This window comes from Ammospiza caudacuta, chromosome 9 (genome assembly GCF_027887145.1).
Source record: "Ammospiza caudacuta isolate bAmmCau1 chromosome 9, bAmmCau1.pri, whole genome shotgun sequence".
In the NCBI taxonomy this organism is placed as follows: domain Eukaryota; kingdom Metazoa; phylum Chordata; class Aves; order Passeriformes; family Passerellidae; genus Ammospiza; species Ammospiza caudacuta.
Window position 1 is genome coordinate 10,575,603 of NC_080601.1, and position 15,351 is coordinate 10,590,953.

The window sequence follows — 15,351 nt, forward strand, 5'->3', positions numbered from 1 at the left end:
AAGACATTCAGAGAAAGCTGATGGGGAAAGAGTTGCAACACTTGAGCACCAAACGGGTCAGTGAGAGAGACCCCTCGGAACCTCTTGTCTCTGTAGCTGCAGGCCAGCCCTGCGTGCTGCTGGGTTTGGCTGGCGTGGCTGGGGAACGCCGTGTGATGATGAAGCCTTTCTGAGCCAGGCAGGTGCTCCAGCACAGGCAGGGTGACTCTGCTGGCTCTGCCCTGCCCCGTGTGCCCTGTGCAGTGGCTTTTGCTCACAGAGCTGCTCTCGTGCCAAGGCTGTGTCTGCACAGCAGTGACAAATCTCTCCACGGGTGGCACGTCCTGTGCGCTCTGGCTTCTCGCCGCAGCCTTGACGTTTTGCGGAGGGTGTTGCAAGGCTCGGGTGAGGTGGAAGCTCTGAGCCCTGACCTACAGCCTGCAAATGCCCCAGTAGTTCTCAGCAGTGCTGTGGGCTTCAAGTGTGTGATGCGATTCTGGTTCATTAATAATTCTCAAGGTAAAAGCCAGGCATGTAAGGAGCAATGTGTGTGGTTGAAGTGCTGTGCAGAGTTACTGTGTTTGCACACCTCATTAGGCAAGAGGGATGCAACATCTGAGTGGGGCAGACCTACGTGCAGAAATGTTCCCTCCTCTGGTCCAAGGCAGGAAGATCCAGCTTGGCTTCAAACAGTTTTTGCTGACTTTCTGGGATTCACTTATGTTTGTTTGTATTAAAACATGACAAAGATGCTGTTAGTTTGTCACTTTATTTTTTTTTTTCCTTCCATTTGTCAGCTGAGCTTACCATGTGGGTACAGGTACACTGATTTCCTCCTGATTTGCTTATTCAATGCATGTAGAAAGAATATTGAGTATTCTGGATGGCTATAAATGCAACGCCAGTCCTAAATTGGAGTCCTGGGTATCTGATTTGGATTTGCACCCATTTTATATGCTCTTATGGCAGCTGTAGTCATATTTCATCACTTGTATATAAAAGTAATACCATGTTTTACACATCTTAAAGAAACTGTGGGGATATCCTGGGTATGATCAGGGCATGTATGCCTTCAGATTCTTCTTTTAAAAGCTCACTTCCTGCCAAAAATACTTTCTGAGTCCTTTAAATACGAAACTGATGTTGAATTAGTGGTTGGTCTGAAAAAACGCAGCTGGAATTAATGCAAATGATTAGGTGGTATGTAGCACACTCTTGCAATGGAAATGGAGTCTATTATTAGGCAGCCTGATATGTGTGGAAATATGACTAGTGATCTGTAACAGTTTCCTGATGTAACCCTACCCAGCAGTGAGGAAAGAGCCCTGACTGTTAAAGAATTTTATTTGCCACTGCAAGCAATATGTGCTAGGACTCCTTGCCCCAGCCAGCTGAGCACTGTGCTTTTATTTATCTTGTCTTTAACTGGTAAACAGGACCCAAGATTTTAATGTTTTGGTTTTCCTGTTCTAGTTTTGCAGGGCTCCTTTCCAAGAAGATATTTCCAGAGATGCTGGAACTTACATTTTATCTGACAGCCTTTCCTTCTGTCTTCATGCTTTGTTCAAATAATGAACCCATAGGGTTAAATGTATTTTAGAAGGTGGCAGGACAGGTACAATGTGATAATCTGTGCCTTATTTGCTTGAAAAGTAGGTAATCAGCATTGACAGAGTGATAGGAGTAGGTAGAGGTAGGTAAACAGTTCTGCCATCTTGATTTTTATAGTCCCTGACAAATAGATCTGGAACAGATGGAATCAGAGATGTTTAAGTAATTACTCTTTATTGTACAAGATAAAGTTATTGTTTATTGCATAAATTATTCAGTTACTGTGGAGTCAGTCATGAATAGAACATTTATCTACCTCTTTGCAGATCCTATGAAAGTTTATCATAGTTGCTGAAACACAAGACAAATGAAACTGTGAAATATTATTAGATTTAGAGTGTACTCTGTGCCTTGCTGAATTGATGGGCTTTATCATTAGCTGTAGAAAGAGATTACATTCCTTTGGTGGCAGTTAATTTGTCTACATCATGCTGATCCTGGACTCCTGCATCCAGCCCTGACATTGAACAATGTGCTGAGTGAGGGCTATAAAAATTGATGGAGATGTTTGCATAGCATTAAACTGACATGGAGGTATTTTTTCATTGGAGAGATGTTTCACTTCAGATCATTCAGGAGGGCCTTTCACATACATATATGGTGAATATGTTTAGCTGAGCATAATACCAGTCAGATTAAAAGTGGCAAAATTAGAAATTATACAGAAATCCAGTTGAACAGGACAGAGAAAGTAGAAAAAGTTGATTTCCTATGAAACAGAATTACTTAGAGGACTCATTTCGGTGATGCTTTGCTGTAGACTCAATTAAGTTGAAGAGTGAAGTTAAAGACTTGTCAGTCTTTATAATAAGAAACAGTCTTTAGAGGTATGCCAATATGCTCTCAAATTACAAAATTATTTTTTCTGGTTTTGGATGAAGATATTTGTTCTTTTAAATGTTTGCTTTTAAGCAATCAAATCAGTTCAGAGGTGATACACACATGCTCAACGTAAACTGTTCTCTATCATGCAATGATTTTGTTGCAGGAACTAAATCAGAGAATGATTTTACCTGAAAGGGACCTTTAAAGATCCTCTAGTTTAGGCTCACTACCACAACAGTGATTTCAAGTTTCTCAGAGTAGCTGCTGTTCCTGGTTTGTTGTCACTCCCATGGCTCTGTGGGGAATGCTTGGCTCCTTTCTTCTATGTCCTCATTTGGGATGTCCTCACATTTTCTACAGCAGCATCTTATGTTGGTTTTCTTTAGAGCGTCCATAGCTTCTTACAACAACTTTATTGGTCAGCTTTAACCAGCTGTGTTCAGTGTGTGTAGTACTTGCTTGCTTGGGCATTTTTCATTAGTGTTAAATAGTCACACCAGTCCAAGCAGACTTTATTAGCCCTGGTGCCATTTCATGTTTTCAGAAACTAGAGGCCCAGATATCTGAAATGAGCAACTTGCTGAAATTCTTGGCCAGAGCTATATAAAGAGAATAAAATATGACTGGTATGTACACAGATTTCTCTACTCTGCAGATGCTCAAGGCGTCATCTGCTGAGGAAAAGGAGTCTTATGCATGTCTGATAAAGAGGAGCTGAGACAGGGCAGATTCTGCAGCTCTCCCTGCTGTGCTTTCTTCTCCTGGCTCTCCTGTGTCAGGTGCAGGTGTTGTGCTGTGTTTGCTGCAGTTTTTAGGGGGAGGAGAGCACATGGCTGGAGCGTGAAGCTGAACATGCAGCCCACTCCAGTCTTCTCACTTGGTGTGCAGCAAGGAGCACCATGGAATGCTCAGGGGCTCACTGTGTGCCTCAGTGAGTCCTGAGCCCATTTCTGACTGAGTCCCCATGCTGCTGTACAGGGGTTGGGTACAGTGGCTTTCCAGGCCATAGTTTTGTGTTTCCTGCCAGTCAAAGTGCTTGCTTAAGGCATCCAGCTGCATTGTTGTGGGCGTGTTGCTGTAAATGCACCCACAGCACCTCTGAAAATGCTTTTTTCTTTTATTTCCCCAAGAGCAGCTGGATGTTTCTGTGGTGTGAGCTCAGGTGTAACTGCTGGCACACCATGCTGCAGTGTGCTGCATGGCTGGGAAGGACTCAGGGCAGTTCCTGTGGGAGCTGCTGTGCAGCCGTGGCCCTGTGCAAACGCTCCTCTCCTCTGCCTTTGGCTCCAACCTTAATCTTACCTGGTCACAGTTAAACTTGCAAACTCAATTTCACTTAATTCAAATTAATGTCTTTTCCTCCCTTGTTTCTTTCGTTGCAGGCTGCAAAATTATCTGCCCAACCTTTTTTCTCCTTTCCTGTGTCACACAGAGCTCATGTTGAAAAGTAAACACGTTTTCAGTGATTAACAGCAGAGACTAGATGCAGCTGAGTAACAAGATGAATACCTACACCCTGTTCTGTAAATGGCCAGTGCTCTGACCAACTCTGTATTTACAGATTGTATCTAAATTGTGTGGGGTTTTGTGGTTCTAACTTTAAATTTTGATATGTGAGAGGCATATCAGGTTGGATTAGGTCATGCTGCCTTTCATTGGAATCCAATTACTTTGCTTTTTAATTAAAATGTCCCTGGGTTGGAGTGGCTGTTTCCCTGCATTACTTGGGGGACCATCTTCCCAAACTGGGATAACTGAAATCATCTGGAGTAGTATTCTCAGATTCTGTGAATTACAATAAATGCTTTGTGCAAGGTTGTGCAAGAGATCAGAAAAATGCTTAATTAAATAACATTTGCTTCAAGTTAAACAGAGTCATGTGGAGGTACTGGGAACAAGTAGGGAACAAAAAATATATTTGTGAGAGTAGGTTTGACAATCTGGTTCCTTCCTGGTGTATCCATGATATGAAATGATTAAGAAGTCACTCTTCTGGGTGTAGGAATTTTAGCTACCAAAAAGATTCCTGGGAGAGGGAGATGGGAAGAAGAGATTCCCCCTGAGCAGACCATTACCTTGTTGCTTTAGAAACAGGAGACCTGAATTTTCATATGACATACTGAATAACTCCAAATAGGGTTTTATCATATCTGAAACTGGGAAGATTGATGGAGATGCTGCTGGCATCTCAGCTCCTCTGGGGGGGAAAGGTCTGCATTTTGAGAGTCTTTCTTTGAGTTTTCTCTAATTTTGTTCAAGAAGTAGTATCACAAGACTGCATAAAGCAGAGTTTATTGAACATAATAGGAGCAACTCTTGAAATGAACCAGTAAGGAGTGGTTCTTTGCCATTGGAGAACTACAAAGGAAAAACTGCCTATGCCTGACTTTTATATGGGCTAGGGCAGTGTCCATGGTGCAAGAGGATGCCTTTGCTGAGTGTACTCCTCCTTTTTATTTTCTTTTTTTTATCCCCACCTCAGGTGCTGTGCAAGCTAGAGCTGGAGAGGAGGCAAGGACTAATCCCGTCTTACTTCTTTACAGCTCTTCAAAGAGGCAATTTTGTGTTGAAACTGTATCATTTATGAAAAATGGTGGCATATGGTGCCAGAGATAATTGCTTCAGCAAGAGATTAATACCCCATGAGCTGTCTGGAGCTGAAGCTGGAAGCTGAGTCTCCCTTCAGCTGTGGGGAGCTGTCAGAAACCAGCAGCAGTTTGTATATGGAGCCTCTGGGAGGTCTGCCTTCCTGGGAGGATGATTTGGGATGCAGAAACTGGCCTGGTGCTTGCAACTTTTGCTGAAACTAATCCAACATTTCAAATTCCCTTTGAAAATGAGCAGACAATTTGCTGCCATCAAATTGTCAAGGAGCAAGGAGCAAACCATGATTGCAAAAATTCTGTGTTCCTTTGCGTTTTTCATCTTTCTGTTTCTTGGAGGAATTAACCTGGAATCAGCCAATTTCATGATATAGACAGAAATATAATAGAAACACAGAGTTCAAATAATTTGCAGGGCCTGAAAAAGAGCTCTACTTGCCTCACTACAATAGTTTTCAGCTTGTGGCGATTTTTGCTGGTGTTCTGCTCTTTAGCAGCAACAGCATGATAGCGCCTTTAGATAATGAAGCAATACTGCACTTTGAATGCTGACTTGTTTTCCCTGGAACAGCATCAAGAAAATGAAGAGGTTTAAGTGCCAGGTGGAGATTAGAGGAAGAAAATGAGATTCAAAACAGGAAGCAGAGAGAGGCTGGCTCCAAAATAACCTTCATGACATTTCACTCCAAGAGAGGAATATTGGCTTTTATTGATCTGTCGCCTGCCAGTCACTTTCAGTTCCACAAAACTGCCAAGGAATTGTGCAGCTTTCTGCAGGCTTTTCAAAAGCCTTTAAAAAAAAAGATGATGCTAGAAGGTTTAATGGGCTGGGAAGACAAAAAAAAAAAAAAAAAAAAGAAAATAGGGCCAGCAAGCAGTCTGAGCATTTGCCTCCCACTGTTTCATTGGGCAGTTCTCCACATGCCTGTAGTTCAGCTGCCTGGAAACCAGCTCAGCTGAGCCACCTGGGGACACCAACACACCCCCTGCCAGAGATGGGCTCAGATAGAGAGAAGCAGCTCCCAGGCTGCCAGGTGCAGTGTCTCCAGTGGAAGGAGCCTTGCTGTGACTCAGGGATATGTGCTCAGGCACAGCTCTGCACTCGTGTGTGCCTGGTGGTGGAGAAGGGGCAGCTCCCCCATGCCTGGCTGGCCCTGGCTCTGCAGGCACACCCTTCTCTGTCTTCTGGCATTTCCAGAGAAGGCCACCTGAGCAGCTGTGAGCAGGAATCAAGCCAGAGGGGACGCTGCTGGGCTGACAGGGGCTCGCCTGGCAGGAGGTGTTGTGGCCTGTGTGCCCTTACCATGGGCACAGCAAAAAGCAGTGCAAGTAGCAGCAGGGGAGAGCTGCTTTCTTGTCAGGACAGCAACTCTTCCTTGCTGATAATTTAACTTGGCGAGTAGGCACGGTTGGCAATCAGATTGTTGTGATGAAGGATGTGTGGCAACCAGTCCTTACGTCTCTGCTATGACTTTTACCAGCTAAAATGTAGGAAAACTTATATTGATACTGTAGTAATCAAGAGAGAGAGATGCCTCATTTCTTGCCAATGATTACCTAATATGAAATGCATTTTTCCATGTCTACTTTCTGTCTTGGTTGTAGCTCTTATTTCTATTTTTGCCTTTTGCTTGAGAAGCCCTATAGTTTATCTATCAGGTCCATAAAATGTGCAAATTTCCAGGGTTTACCACGTTTACTGTTTACAGTGGCTCCTGGTGGATTGGGATAAAATATACAAATGCTGTGTGTGAGATGAAAACCTGCTTTGAAAGCCAGTAATACAGGTTTGTCTGACAGAATCTCCATGTGTATCATCCCAGACTGTTCTTCGTGATCATTCAGGGATGCTTTTATGGGCTTAGCTCCCAAGGGTTCTCAAGGCTGAGGTGGTGCAACTGATGTATCACAGCACGACAGTGCCTCCCCAAAGCCTGCAGCTGCCATCAGCAGCGCTGCTTGCCCCAGTGCTTGCTGCCAATCCAGAGCCAGCAGAGCCTCTCCAGCTGGGTGTGGGCCGTGCAGGACTGTCCACGCCACATCCCTGGGGGCACGCACTCCCTGCTCAGCTCCTGGGCTTGCTTTCCTCCTTGCCTGGATGCTTGGAGACTCCTGAAGCTGAGACACAGATCACCAAGTTACAGAGCAGGCTGCTTGCAGCTTTGAAGGAAAACTTCAATGAACCATGAAGCCTCGGTTAATTATTTTTCTTGCTGCTATTGTTTTTTACTGCTGCTGACAGTGGATTTACCTCTGCCCTCTCCCACAGGGATCCTGCTGTTCCAAACGCTGCTGTAAAAACCTGGTTCTCTGAGAAGCAAAACTAAACTTTTCTGTTTTCCTTTCGTGTTTATCCTTTCTCTGTCCTTTTGAAACATCAGCAACCCTCACAAGTGGCCCATTCAGCAGCTGGAGGAGTGGCCCCAGTGGAGAGAGTACAAAGGCAGCCCCTGGTGCTCGGCCAGACCCTCACACAGCCAGGCTGGGGCACTGCCTTGCCTCACAAGCCTTCCCCTGGGCAGCAGGGTGCTGCGAGACCAAAAGTTTTGCTTTTCATTTAGACGTGCCCCTTGAAGCCAGGGTGGCTCCTCAAAGCACCACACATCCTTTTCATACAGCTGAAGTCCTGCAGGGGCTGACTTTGATCCAGAGGTTGTGGAGAAAGGGTTGGAATTTCAGCTACACAGTGTGAGCAGTTATATGTTTAATATGCGCTGCCTGCAGCCTCCTCCTCTTTTGTACAGCTGCGATGCGAGGAGAAATCATCCGGAGGGATGCTCGGAGCTGCTTGGTGTGAAAGGAAAACCCTGCCCAGGGTCGGGCTCCTTGCCTGCCTGCAGTGGGGCTTGCAGGACCCCCTCTCTGCAAGGCTCGTGTGCCCTCTAGCTGCTGCATCCTCCGGGAGCCCTGCCCGAGCTGGCAGGCAGCACTTGGAAGCGAATTCTTCAATAGCTGGAGTCACAGGAGCAGGCGAGACCAAGGGGTTGGTTGCAGTGGCTGCTGCCTTGTTATGAGTCGACAGATAAATTTTGTGTTTGCTGCTCAGGTGGAGAATTTGTTGTTTGAAAGGTGTTTGCCTACAGTTTACACGCTGAGCTGAAGCAGGGAGGAGTGATATGTCAGCAGGATGGCTCCTGTGGCACCTAGTAAGATGGAAAATCAGAATGTGAATTAGAAATATGTACTGTGGGGCAGGTAGCAAAGAGTTAGAGAGTTGAACATTTTTTGTTTCATTTTGTAGGCTTTGCACAGGCCTCTTTGTGATATGTTTCTCTGCAGAGTGCAGTTCTCTGCAGGCTCACAGGCACGGCTAAGGTGACTCTGAGTGCTTTGGTCTGTCCCAAAGGGATCCAGCGAAAGTGGAGGAGCTGCTGGTGCTCCCGCAAACAGCAATTAAGGGTTTGAGGGCAGGGAGGCTGCAGGGCAGAGGAGCTGAGTGCAGCAGGGAGGGGATATCACACCAAAATGCCCCCTGTGCCCTTAGCCATGAGCACAGAGCATCACACTGCTGTGACAGGGCACTCACACTTGCTTCTCTCTTTTGTCACTCGTATTTAGCAGTGTTGGGTACAGCACCATCAGCACCAGGACCTCCTGTAGGCCCAGCAGCTTGAACAGGCTGAGCAGCCACAGCTGTGGTGATGGGCACAGAAAGTTTAACAGGCTAAATAACTTCAGCTGTGGTGGTAGGCACAGCGTTTCTAACAGGCTAAATGGCCACAGCTGAGGTGATGGGCACAGCGTTTCTAACAGGCTAAATGGCCACAGCTGAGGTGATGGGCACAGCATTTTTAAGAGGTTAAATAGCCACAGCTGTGGTGATGGGCACAGCATTTTTAACAGGATAAATAGCCACAGCTGTGGTGATGGGCACAGGTGGAGCTTGTTTGCAGAGACCCGTCAGGCTGAGGAGTGGTGAGGAGGACGTGGATTTTTCTGAGGCCAGCTCTATAGGTAGAGGAAGGAAGCCCTAAGCCATAGCACTTTTCAAACCTTATCTATAAGGGATCTTGAGAAGAGGTAAGTGGGCTAAAATTCTGCACTAGTTTTTAAGTGGTATTCTTTCTGCTAAGGTAGAGGGAACTATCTTTGCTGTCTGTGCTGTACCAGTGTGGTGTTGGAGTAACTCCTGCTTTTCCAGTGCTCCAACGAGGGGGTCTGGCTCAGCACCTCTACTTTTTTGTGCCTTGTGTGTTCTGCTTTTGTTTCATGTGTACCTACCAAGTTTGTGTAAAAATCTCCCCCAGATAGATTTTACTGCAACACTGTTTCTTTATGACTTATTTCCCAGGACAAGGCTTTGTATCCGAAACAATTATAAAGGGTGTTAGGCTTAATTGCATCTTCATATTTTAAAATAATTGGATGGGTCCTTGCCCATGTGTTGGCCAAAATGATTGTGTATGTGTTATATAAAAAAGTGGCTTTAGTGTGTATATAGAGGGCTACCTCATAGTATTTTCCATGCTGCTGTAGCAGGCAGGAGGGACAGCAGGGCAGTAGGAATATCTGCAAACCTGCACTGCAGAAACCCACTCAAGAGCAAATATCAGGCCCAGGATCAGTGTGGCTTGGAAAGCTGTGGCATTGTGTGTGGTAGGTGCCATGGAAACATCTCCTGGTGGTAACTCAGCCCTCAGCTTGTGCAAGGTGCCTCCACAGGGAAGTGCTGGCTGCAAGGAGTCCTCTTTTACTACGAGTTAATTTCTACCTTCCACCGGCTCTGGAGGGAAACCACTGATTAAGGTGATGCCTAGCAATTATGCTATGATAAGTTAATTGCAGAGGAACAGCCCCATGGCTGCAGTGAGCTCTGGCCAGGCTGCACGACTCTGTGCAGGGGAAGAAAGGTGATGGTGTCTTGGAGCAGCACAGCTGAAACCCTGGCACTCTGCTGCAGCCTAACATGGGAGCGGGCGCCTCCCTTTCCATCTGTGTAAGTGAACTTAAATCTGGCTGCTTCACTCCTTCCTTCTTTCTGAGAAGGCTCTGCTGCATCTGGGAGGGGAAAGGGAGGGATTTATAGTCATGGTGCACAGATATTTTAGAGGCTTTTTGTAACACCTCATAGCTTATATACAAAAATGCTGTAAAATATGTTTGGCACATGCTGATATTTGTTCTTTTTAGATAACTATTCATGCTGTAACACTAACATCACAGCCTAAGCTTTCCTATGTATTGAAAAAGCAAAATGGCCTGGGGTGTTTTGAGTGCTGTGTGTGCTTTTGCCATGGCAGCAGGGCTGGCCTGGAGCTCCAGCTCATGGCTCTGCTGCAGGCAGAGTGTGTGAAAAACAGCTTCACTAAGGCAGATCACCTTCAAACCCATAGGAAAATCTTTCCCTTTTCCTTCTGAAAACATAGTAATAAAAAACATTGAAAAAGAGGCTGGTTTGAGATAATGCTACAAAAAAAAAAAAAGAAAAAAAAATTAAAATCCCCTTTAGGTACTGTTTAAATAGTCCTAGTGCAGCAATGGTAAATCCAGGTTTGGACTTGTGCTCTCCTTGCCTGGTAGGTATGAGGATGGAATGCAGCAATTACTGTGGGCCATGGCAAGCAAGGGGCTTCAGGGAGGTGGGAAAGAGGGCAGGGCAGCCAGAACTCCTTTCACAGTGCCGGGCAGAATTTCCCCATTTTTTAAAATACTCCTGAGGAATATTATTATTAAATATATAGTTATTATATTTATTTTTAAATGTATCTAAGCATCCATTTGGAAAGATGTTTTTAAACAGCCCCAGGTGGCCCTGAGGGGTTGCAGTGCTGCTGTGCCCGCCCGGGGCAGCCCCGTCCTCACAGAGCCCCTCAGCCGCCCTCAGGGACAGGGCCCTGCCAGAGCCCACAGACGCCCCAGCCCACGCCCTGTAGGATTGAAAAACAGCTTCCTTCGTCAGACAGGATGAAAAGTGCAAGTTTTTTGTGATTTTTTTGATGCTTTTGCACCAGTTGTTGGGGTAAAAAATTTGGAATAACTGGGTAAGCAGAAAGGAACCACTTCTGAGGCGTGCACCATGGCTGACGCCTAAATTCCACTTCAGGTTCCTTCATAATCTTGCATTTTTTATCCTCAGGAATTAAGTAGAAATTCACAAGTTTCATAGAGTTGGAAGGCTGTGCACCAGCAGGGGGTCAGCTTTTTCCTGACTTTTGGGGCTCTTTTGAGGGCTAGTGACCCCTCACTGTCCTGAACAGCCCATCTGCCTCAACACAAGGCCCATTTTCCCCGACTGTAGGGTGAGGAGGCTTTACTGGAGTTTACCCCATCACAGGTCTCACCTCAGCTCTACAGAAGAATATTAGCAAGAATATACGGTAGAAATAAAACCTGTACTAAGATGCTACAAAGAAGACAGTGATTTTGCCCAAGTAGTAGATCTTTGGAGGTTAAAATAACAAAAGCCAGTCACCGTTTACCACATGCCTGTTTTTATTCCCCAGCAATCATTCTCCTCTATACAAGTTAGGCACACAGCAAATAAAGTTTCACCAGAGCTACAGTTCAGCAGAGAAGGAAGCACATTTGGTGTTCCTCTGGAAACCCTTGTAGAGGATGCAAAGCAATGTGGGGTTCCTTCTCTTGTGGCACAGATGGTGGAGTACCTGGAGGTATTTGGTAAGTTCATATTTTTCCTGCTTGTCTTCTGGAAACTGATAGTCTTTGTTTAAGCTTTACTTTTCAGCTGTAAATGCTGGAAAATCCTTATTTACAATTATTGTGCTTTCTTAAAGGAGCTCTTGCTTTTTGAACTCTAGTTCTCATCACAAAGATGTGGTAAAGTAACAAGCGCTGCTCACTGTTCTGCATTTCTCACACAGGTCTGGAGCGTGTTGGTATATTTCGGGTTGGTGGCTCAGCAAATAAAATCAAGGAATTGAGGCAGAAGTACAATCAAGGGGAAAAAGTAGACCTTATTAACGATGGAGATGTTGATTCTGTGGCCAGTCTCCTGAAGCTCTTTCTGAAAGAACTACCAGTGGCTGTTTTTCCAGACAATATTTGCTCTGGCTTGCTAAAAACTTTCCAAGGTACAGAACGGGCACCTTCCAAGCTTCTGTCCATTCTCTGACAGTGACAGATAATGTGTTCATTACACTTTCTATAAACAAGGCTTTGTGTTTCCTTAACCTGGAGCTGATGTTTAATTGCTTTGGAGGGACCAGGCATCTACAAACTTGTCTGCAGTCTTTTTAAAATTCATTAAGTCTTTTGGGTTCCCTTCCTTCCTGTGGCAATGAATCCTGCAATCCTATCCTGTTTTCTTTGAGAAAGCTCTTCCTCTGCATGCTTTCTTTTTTAAATTGTATACCATACTATTTACTGAGATAATATTTTTAGTTTTAATGCAACCACCACCATAATGCTGCTTGTGTCTTTATATAGCCACTGCCTCACTTCTCTCTTTTCCAAGCTGAAGCCTCTTTTTTTATTTAACCTTCCCTGTTAAAAGAGGTTTTTCTGCACATCACTGTTCTTATTTAGAGCTGTGTTTTTAGTTAGCATTTATTTTTCCAGTCCTCTTGTAATCTTGGACGGCAGTGTGTGGAGCAGCATGCAAAGAGCACCCCAACAGCCCTCTGCCTGCTCCCCACTCATGCCCGCAGTGGCTGAGCTCTGTTCTCAGCCTGCCCAGTGATTTTGGTAGCTAATTTCAGGTGTTTGGAGACAAATAAATGCATTTGTGGGTTACTTTGGGGGCTGCTTCTGTTCGAAGTGCCCTGTAGGAGTTTACAAAGAAAGAGAAAGGAAGCAGTTTCATGAGCAGAACAACCTATGGGGCTTTTGTGAGCACCTTGTTTTTCCTACCCTGGACAGCCTTGCTGTTATTTTTTAAAGTTATTTTTTCCTCTTCATCCCGTTTTTCATTTTGCTCATTAATCAGTTGAGCACCATGGGCCCTGGCCTGTGCAGAATGTGTTTTTTAGGGCTAAAATTACCCTCAAGGGCATGATTTGCTCATAAGAAATGTCAAAGCTACACAGATGTGTCCTGGTGATCTATGGCAAATTTGAGCATCAGCTGCCAATTATTGAGCAGTACTGTCATCTCAATCCTAGTAACCAGGAGATTTTATCCTACTGATAGGGAACTGCTGATCAAATGGAGTTGTTTGTGAACCCATTTTCTGCCTTGTTACCCTTCTTTGAAGAATAAGAACCAAGAAAATGTTAAGTATCCCCAATTTAGAATTTTAAGCATCTCTTGTGTAACTGCAGTTGCATATTTATAGAGCAAAGATGTTTTGAGTCTGAGAGCTACCAATTAGTCAGGAAATGAAGATGATGTGGGGCTGAAAGGCTAAAATTTCTTATTCCTCCTAATGAGAATCATACAGCATGTGTAAAATCTCTTGGGAGAGTCAAGGCTGGCAACCTTGCACTGTCTTTCAAGGCAGCTTTGAGGATTCAGGTACATGACTCCTGACTGCAATTTCATTACGAAAGCAGCAAGTGCTGGATGATTCTGCCTTAAGAGGAAAATATCAGAAACAGTGAGTGTAAAACTCAATATCTGGAAAAATCCATGGTTCTTAAACATTCATAAGTGAAAAGCATATGTCAAAATTTAGTGTACAAAATACTTGTTGGGGACGTATTTATTCTTCTGTTTGTTCTAACATATTTTAAAATCTTCCTTCTTACTTGTATCTAGTATCTGTGATGAAATTGTGTTTGTATTAGGAATATCTATGTTACAAGTTTGGGGTTGTTTTTTTTTTTTCCTCCAGAGCACAAAATCAACACAACAGAATGCATAGAGAACCTGAGACAATTGCTCAGCTGCCTGCCCAAAGCCCATCAAAACCTTCTTCAGTTCCTGTCTGCTTTCCTGTTAAAGGTGGCAACCTACAGTGCAGTGAATTTCATGACTCTGGAAAACCTGGCCATCGTGTTTGGACCTGCTCTGTTCAAGTGAGTCCTCTCTGCTCAGCTGCCTCAAACAGCACAACAAGGTCACACCTCACAGGGAGGCTTTCTGTCGTAACTCTGGGTCCAATAGGCAGTGGAGCATTTTGTAAGTTCAGTGTTTATATGGTGTATTGTGGGCAGATGTGGCAGGTTCTGATCTGGCTGATCCCTTTCATTCTGTTGGCCACTGACTAGACAGGGCAAGCCTCAAGTGAGAAACCATATGAAGAGACATGAGGGATAGAGAGCTGTTTAATGACAACTACTTGTCTTTTCTGAGCCAAAAAAAGTGCTGGCTGTGGGGGCTACTTAGCTGGATTTGGTTCTGAAAAGCTCACCCCCACTTTGGCCTTGTAACAGCATTTTATATCAGAGAAATGAATCCCTGTTATCAAGAAAGAGAAGCAACTCATTCTGCCCTTGCCACTAAAATTCAAGTTGGCATCCAAGCTGAGCAGTGAGTGCTTGGCTGGAGCTAGAGAAGTCATGTGTGGGGTGGTGGTGAGTGGGCACAAAACTGGAAGCTAAAAATGAGAGGTGGGACAACATGCCATGCAAGTCAAGGTGATAAGAAGGAACAGCCTGGTGTGATCAGATAATGGAGAATTTTCCCTTTCACTGTTGACAGTGCAGGATGTTAAAATACTTATACCTGTTACAACTTGTAAATCTTTGTTCTAGTGGATCACAGCCATGCCAGGTTAATATGAACTGTAAGGCAATGACACTTTACTAAATGTATCTATTAGCAGTTAATATCTTCTATGCAGTAAAATAGCCTTGTTATTCAGTTGGGTGTTTTATGGCAAGCCAAGTTAATTTTAAAAGTATATATTCAGCAAAATTGGTGCCCAGTATCAATGAGAGGCTTTCTTTTGTGGAAATGAACTTTTAAGCCTTGCTGCTGTTTCATAGGTGTCTATATGTGGTCTCTGTTTTCCTGCTCTCTGGGTTTATTGCCAGGTCTACCAGAATTTGACCTTTGGATGTGATACAAGTTTATATCTTAAACAAAAGCACAGCAAGGGAAGTGAATCTAACAAGATGTGGTGTGGTTGGAACTATGCCACTCTGTCCTCTGGGAAAAAAACCTCACCGTGGAGGATATTCAGCAGTGCAACAGAGCAGCTTTGCAAACAGACCCCAAGTTCCTTAATATCTGAATACTAAAGTTAATAAATGAGTGGAGACAAATGAGGTTTATTTATCAGTGTTTGGATTAGTTGTGTGGTGATACTTATGAGCATTGGCTGATGCTAAAAGGCCTTCATCAAGAATCTATCCCTTCACCAAGAATCTATTCCTCACATTAACTCAAAAAGCACTTCACTGACTGACCCTATTGTGCCATCAGGTGACATTTGCTCTCACCTGGGGCTTCTATGCATGCACATGCATGCAAGAAGACTTTGTTCCTTTAT

The 15,351-nt window shown here is 44.4% G+C and overlaps 1 protein-coding gene across 3 annotated transcripts; it reads left to right on the top strand.

Moving 5' to 3' along the window:
* The first annotated feature begins 8,815 nt into the window (after positions 1–8,815).
* On the top strand, positions 8,816–15,120 carry LOC131561299 (rho GTPase-activating protein gacY-like). 3 transcript variants are annotated; one of them, XM_058810567.1, is made up of 5 exons: positions 8,816–9,038; positions 11,462–11,636; positions 11,840–12,049; positions 13,750–13,933; positions 14,894–15,120. In XM_058810567.1, exons 2-5 carry the CDS (start codon positions 11,612–11,614, stop codon positions 14,907–14,909), a joined length of 435 nt encoding a protein of 144 aa, XP_058666550.1. In that variant the 5' UTR covers positions 8,816–9,038; positions 11,462–11,611; the 3' UTR covers positions 14,910–15,120. The 3 variants fall into 3 exon arrangements, 2 of the variants coding, with proteins under 2 accessions (XP_058666550.1, XP_058666549.1); XM_058810566.1 differs by lacking the exon at positions 8,816–9,038 and adding an exon at positions 9,900–9,954; XR_009275059.1 differs by lacking the exon at positions 11,462–11,636 and having other exon boundaries at positions 8,899–9,038; positions 13,750–15,114.
* The last annotated feature ends 231 nt before the right edge of the window (positions 15,121–15,351 follow it).

What these genes read in the sequence shown, in the direction of transcription:
- LOC131561299 (XM_058810566.1), top strand. Translation starts at nt 9,925, where the DNA reads ATGGGAGCGGGCGCCTCCCTTTCCATCTGT. An exon ending in GGAGTACCTGGAGGTATTTG is followed by an intron (nt 11,637 to 11,839) that starts GTAAGTTCATAT and finishes TTTCTCACACAG; the next exon opens with GTCTGGAGCGTGTTGGTATA. An exon ending in CTTGCTAAAAACTTTCCAAG is followed by an intron (nt 12,050 to 13,749) that starts GTACAGAACGGG and finishes TTTTTCCTCCAG; the next exon opens with AGCACAAAATCAACACAACA.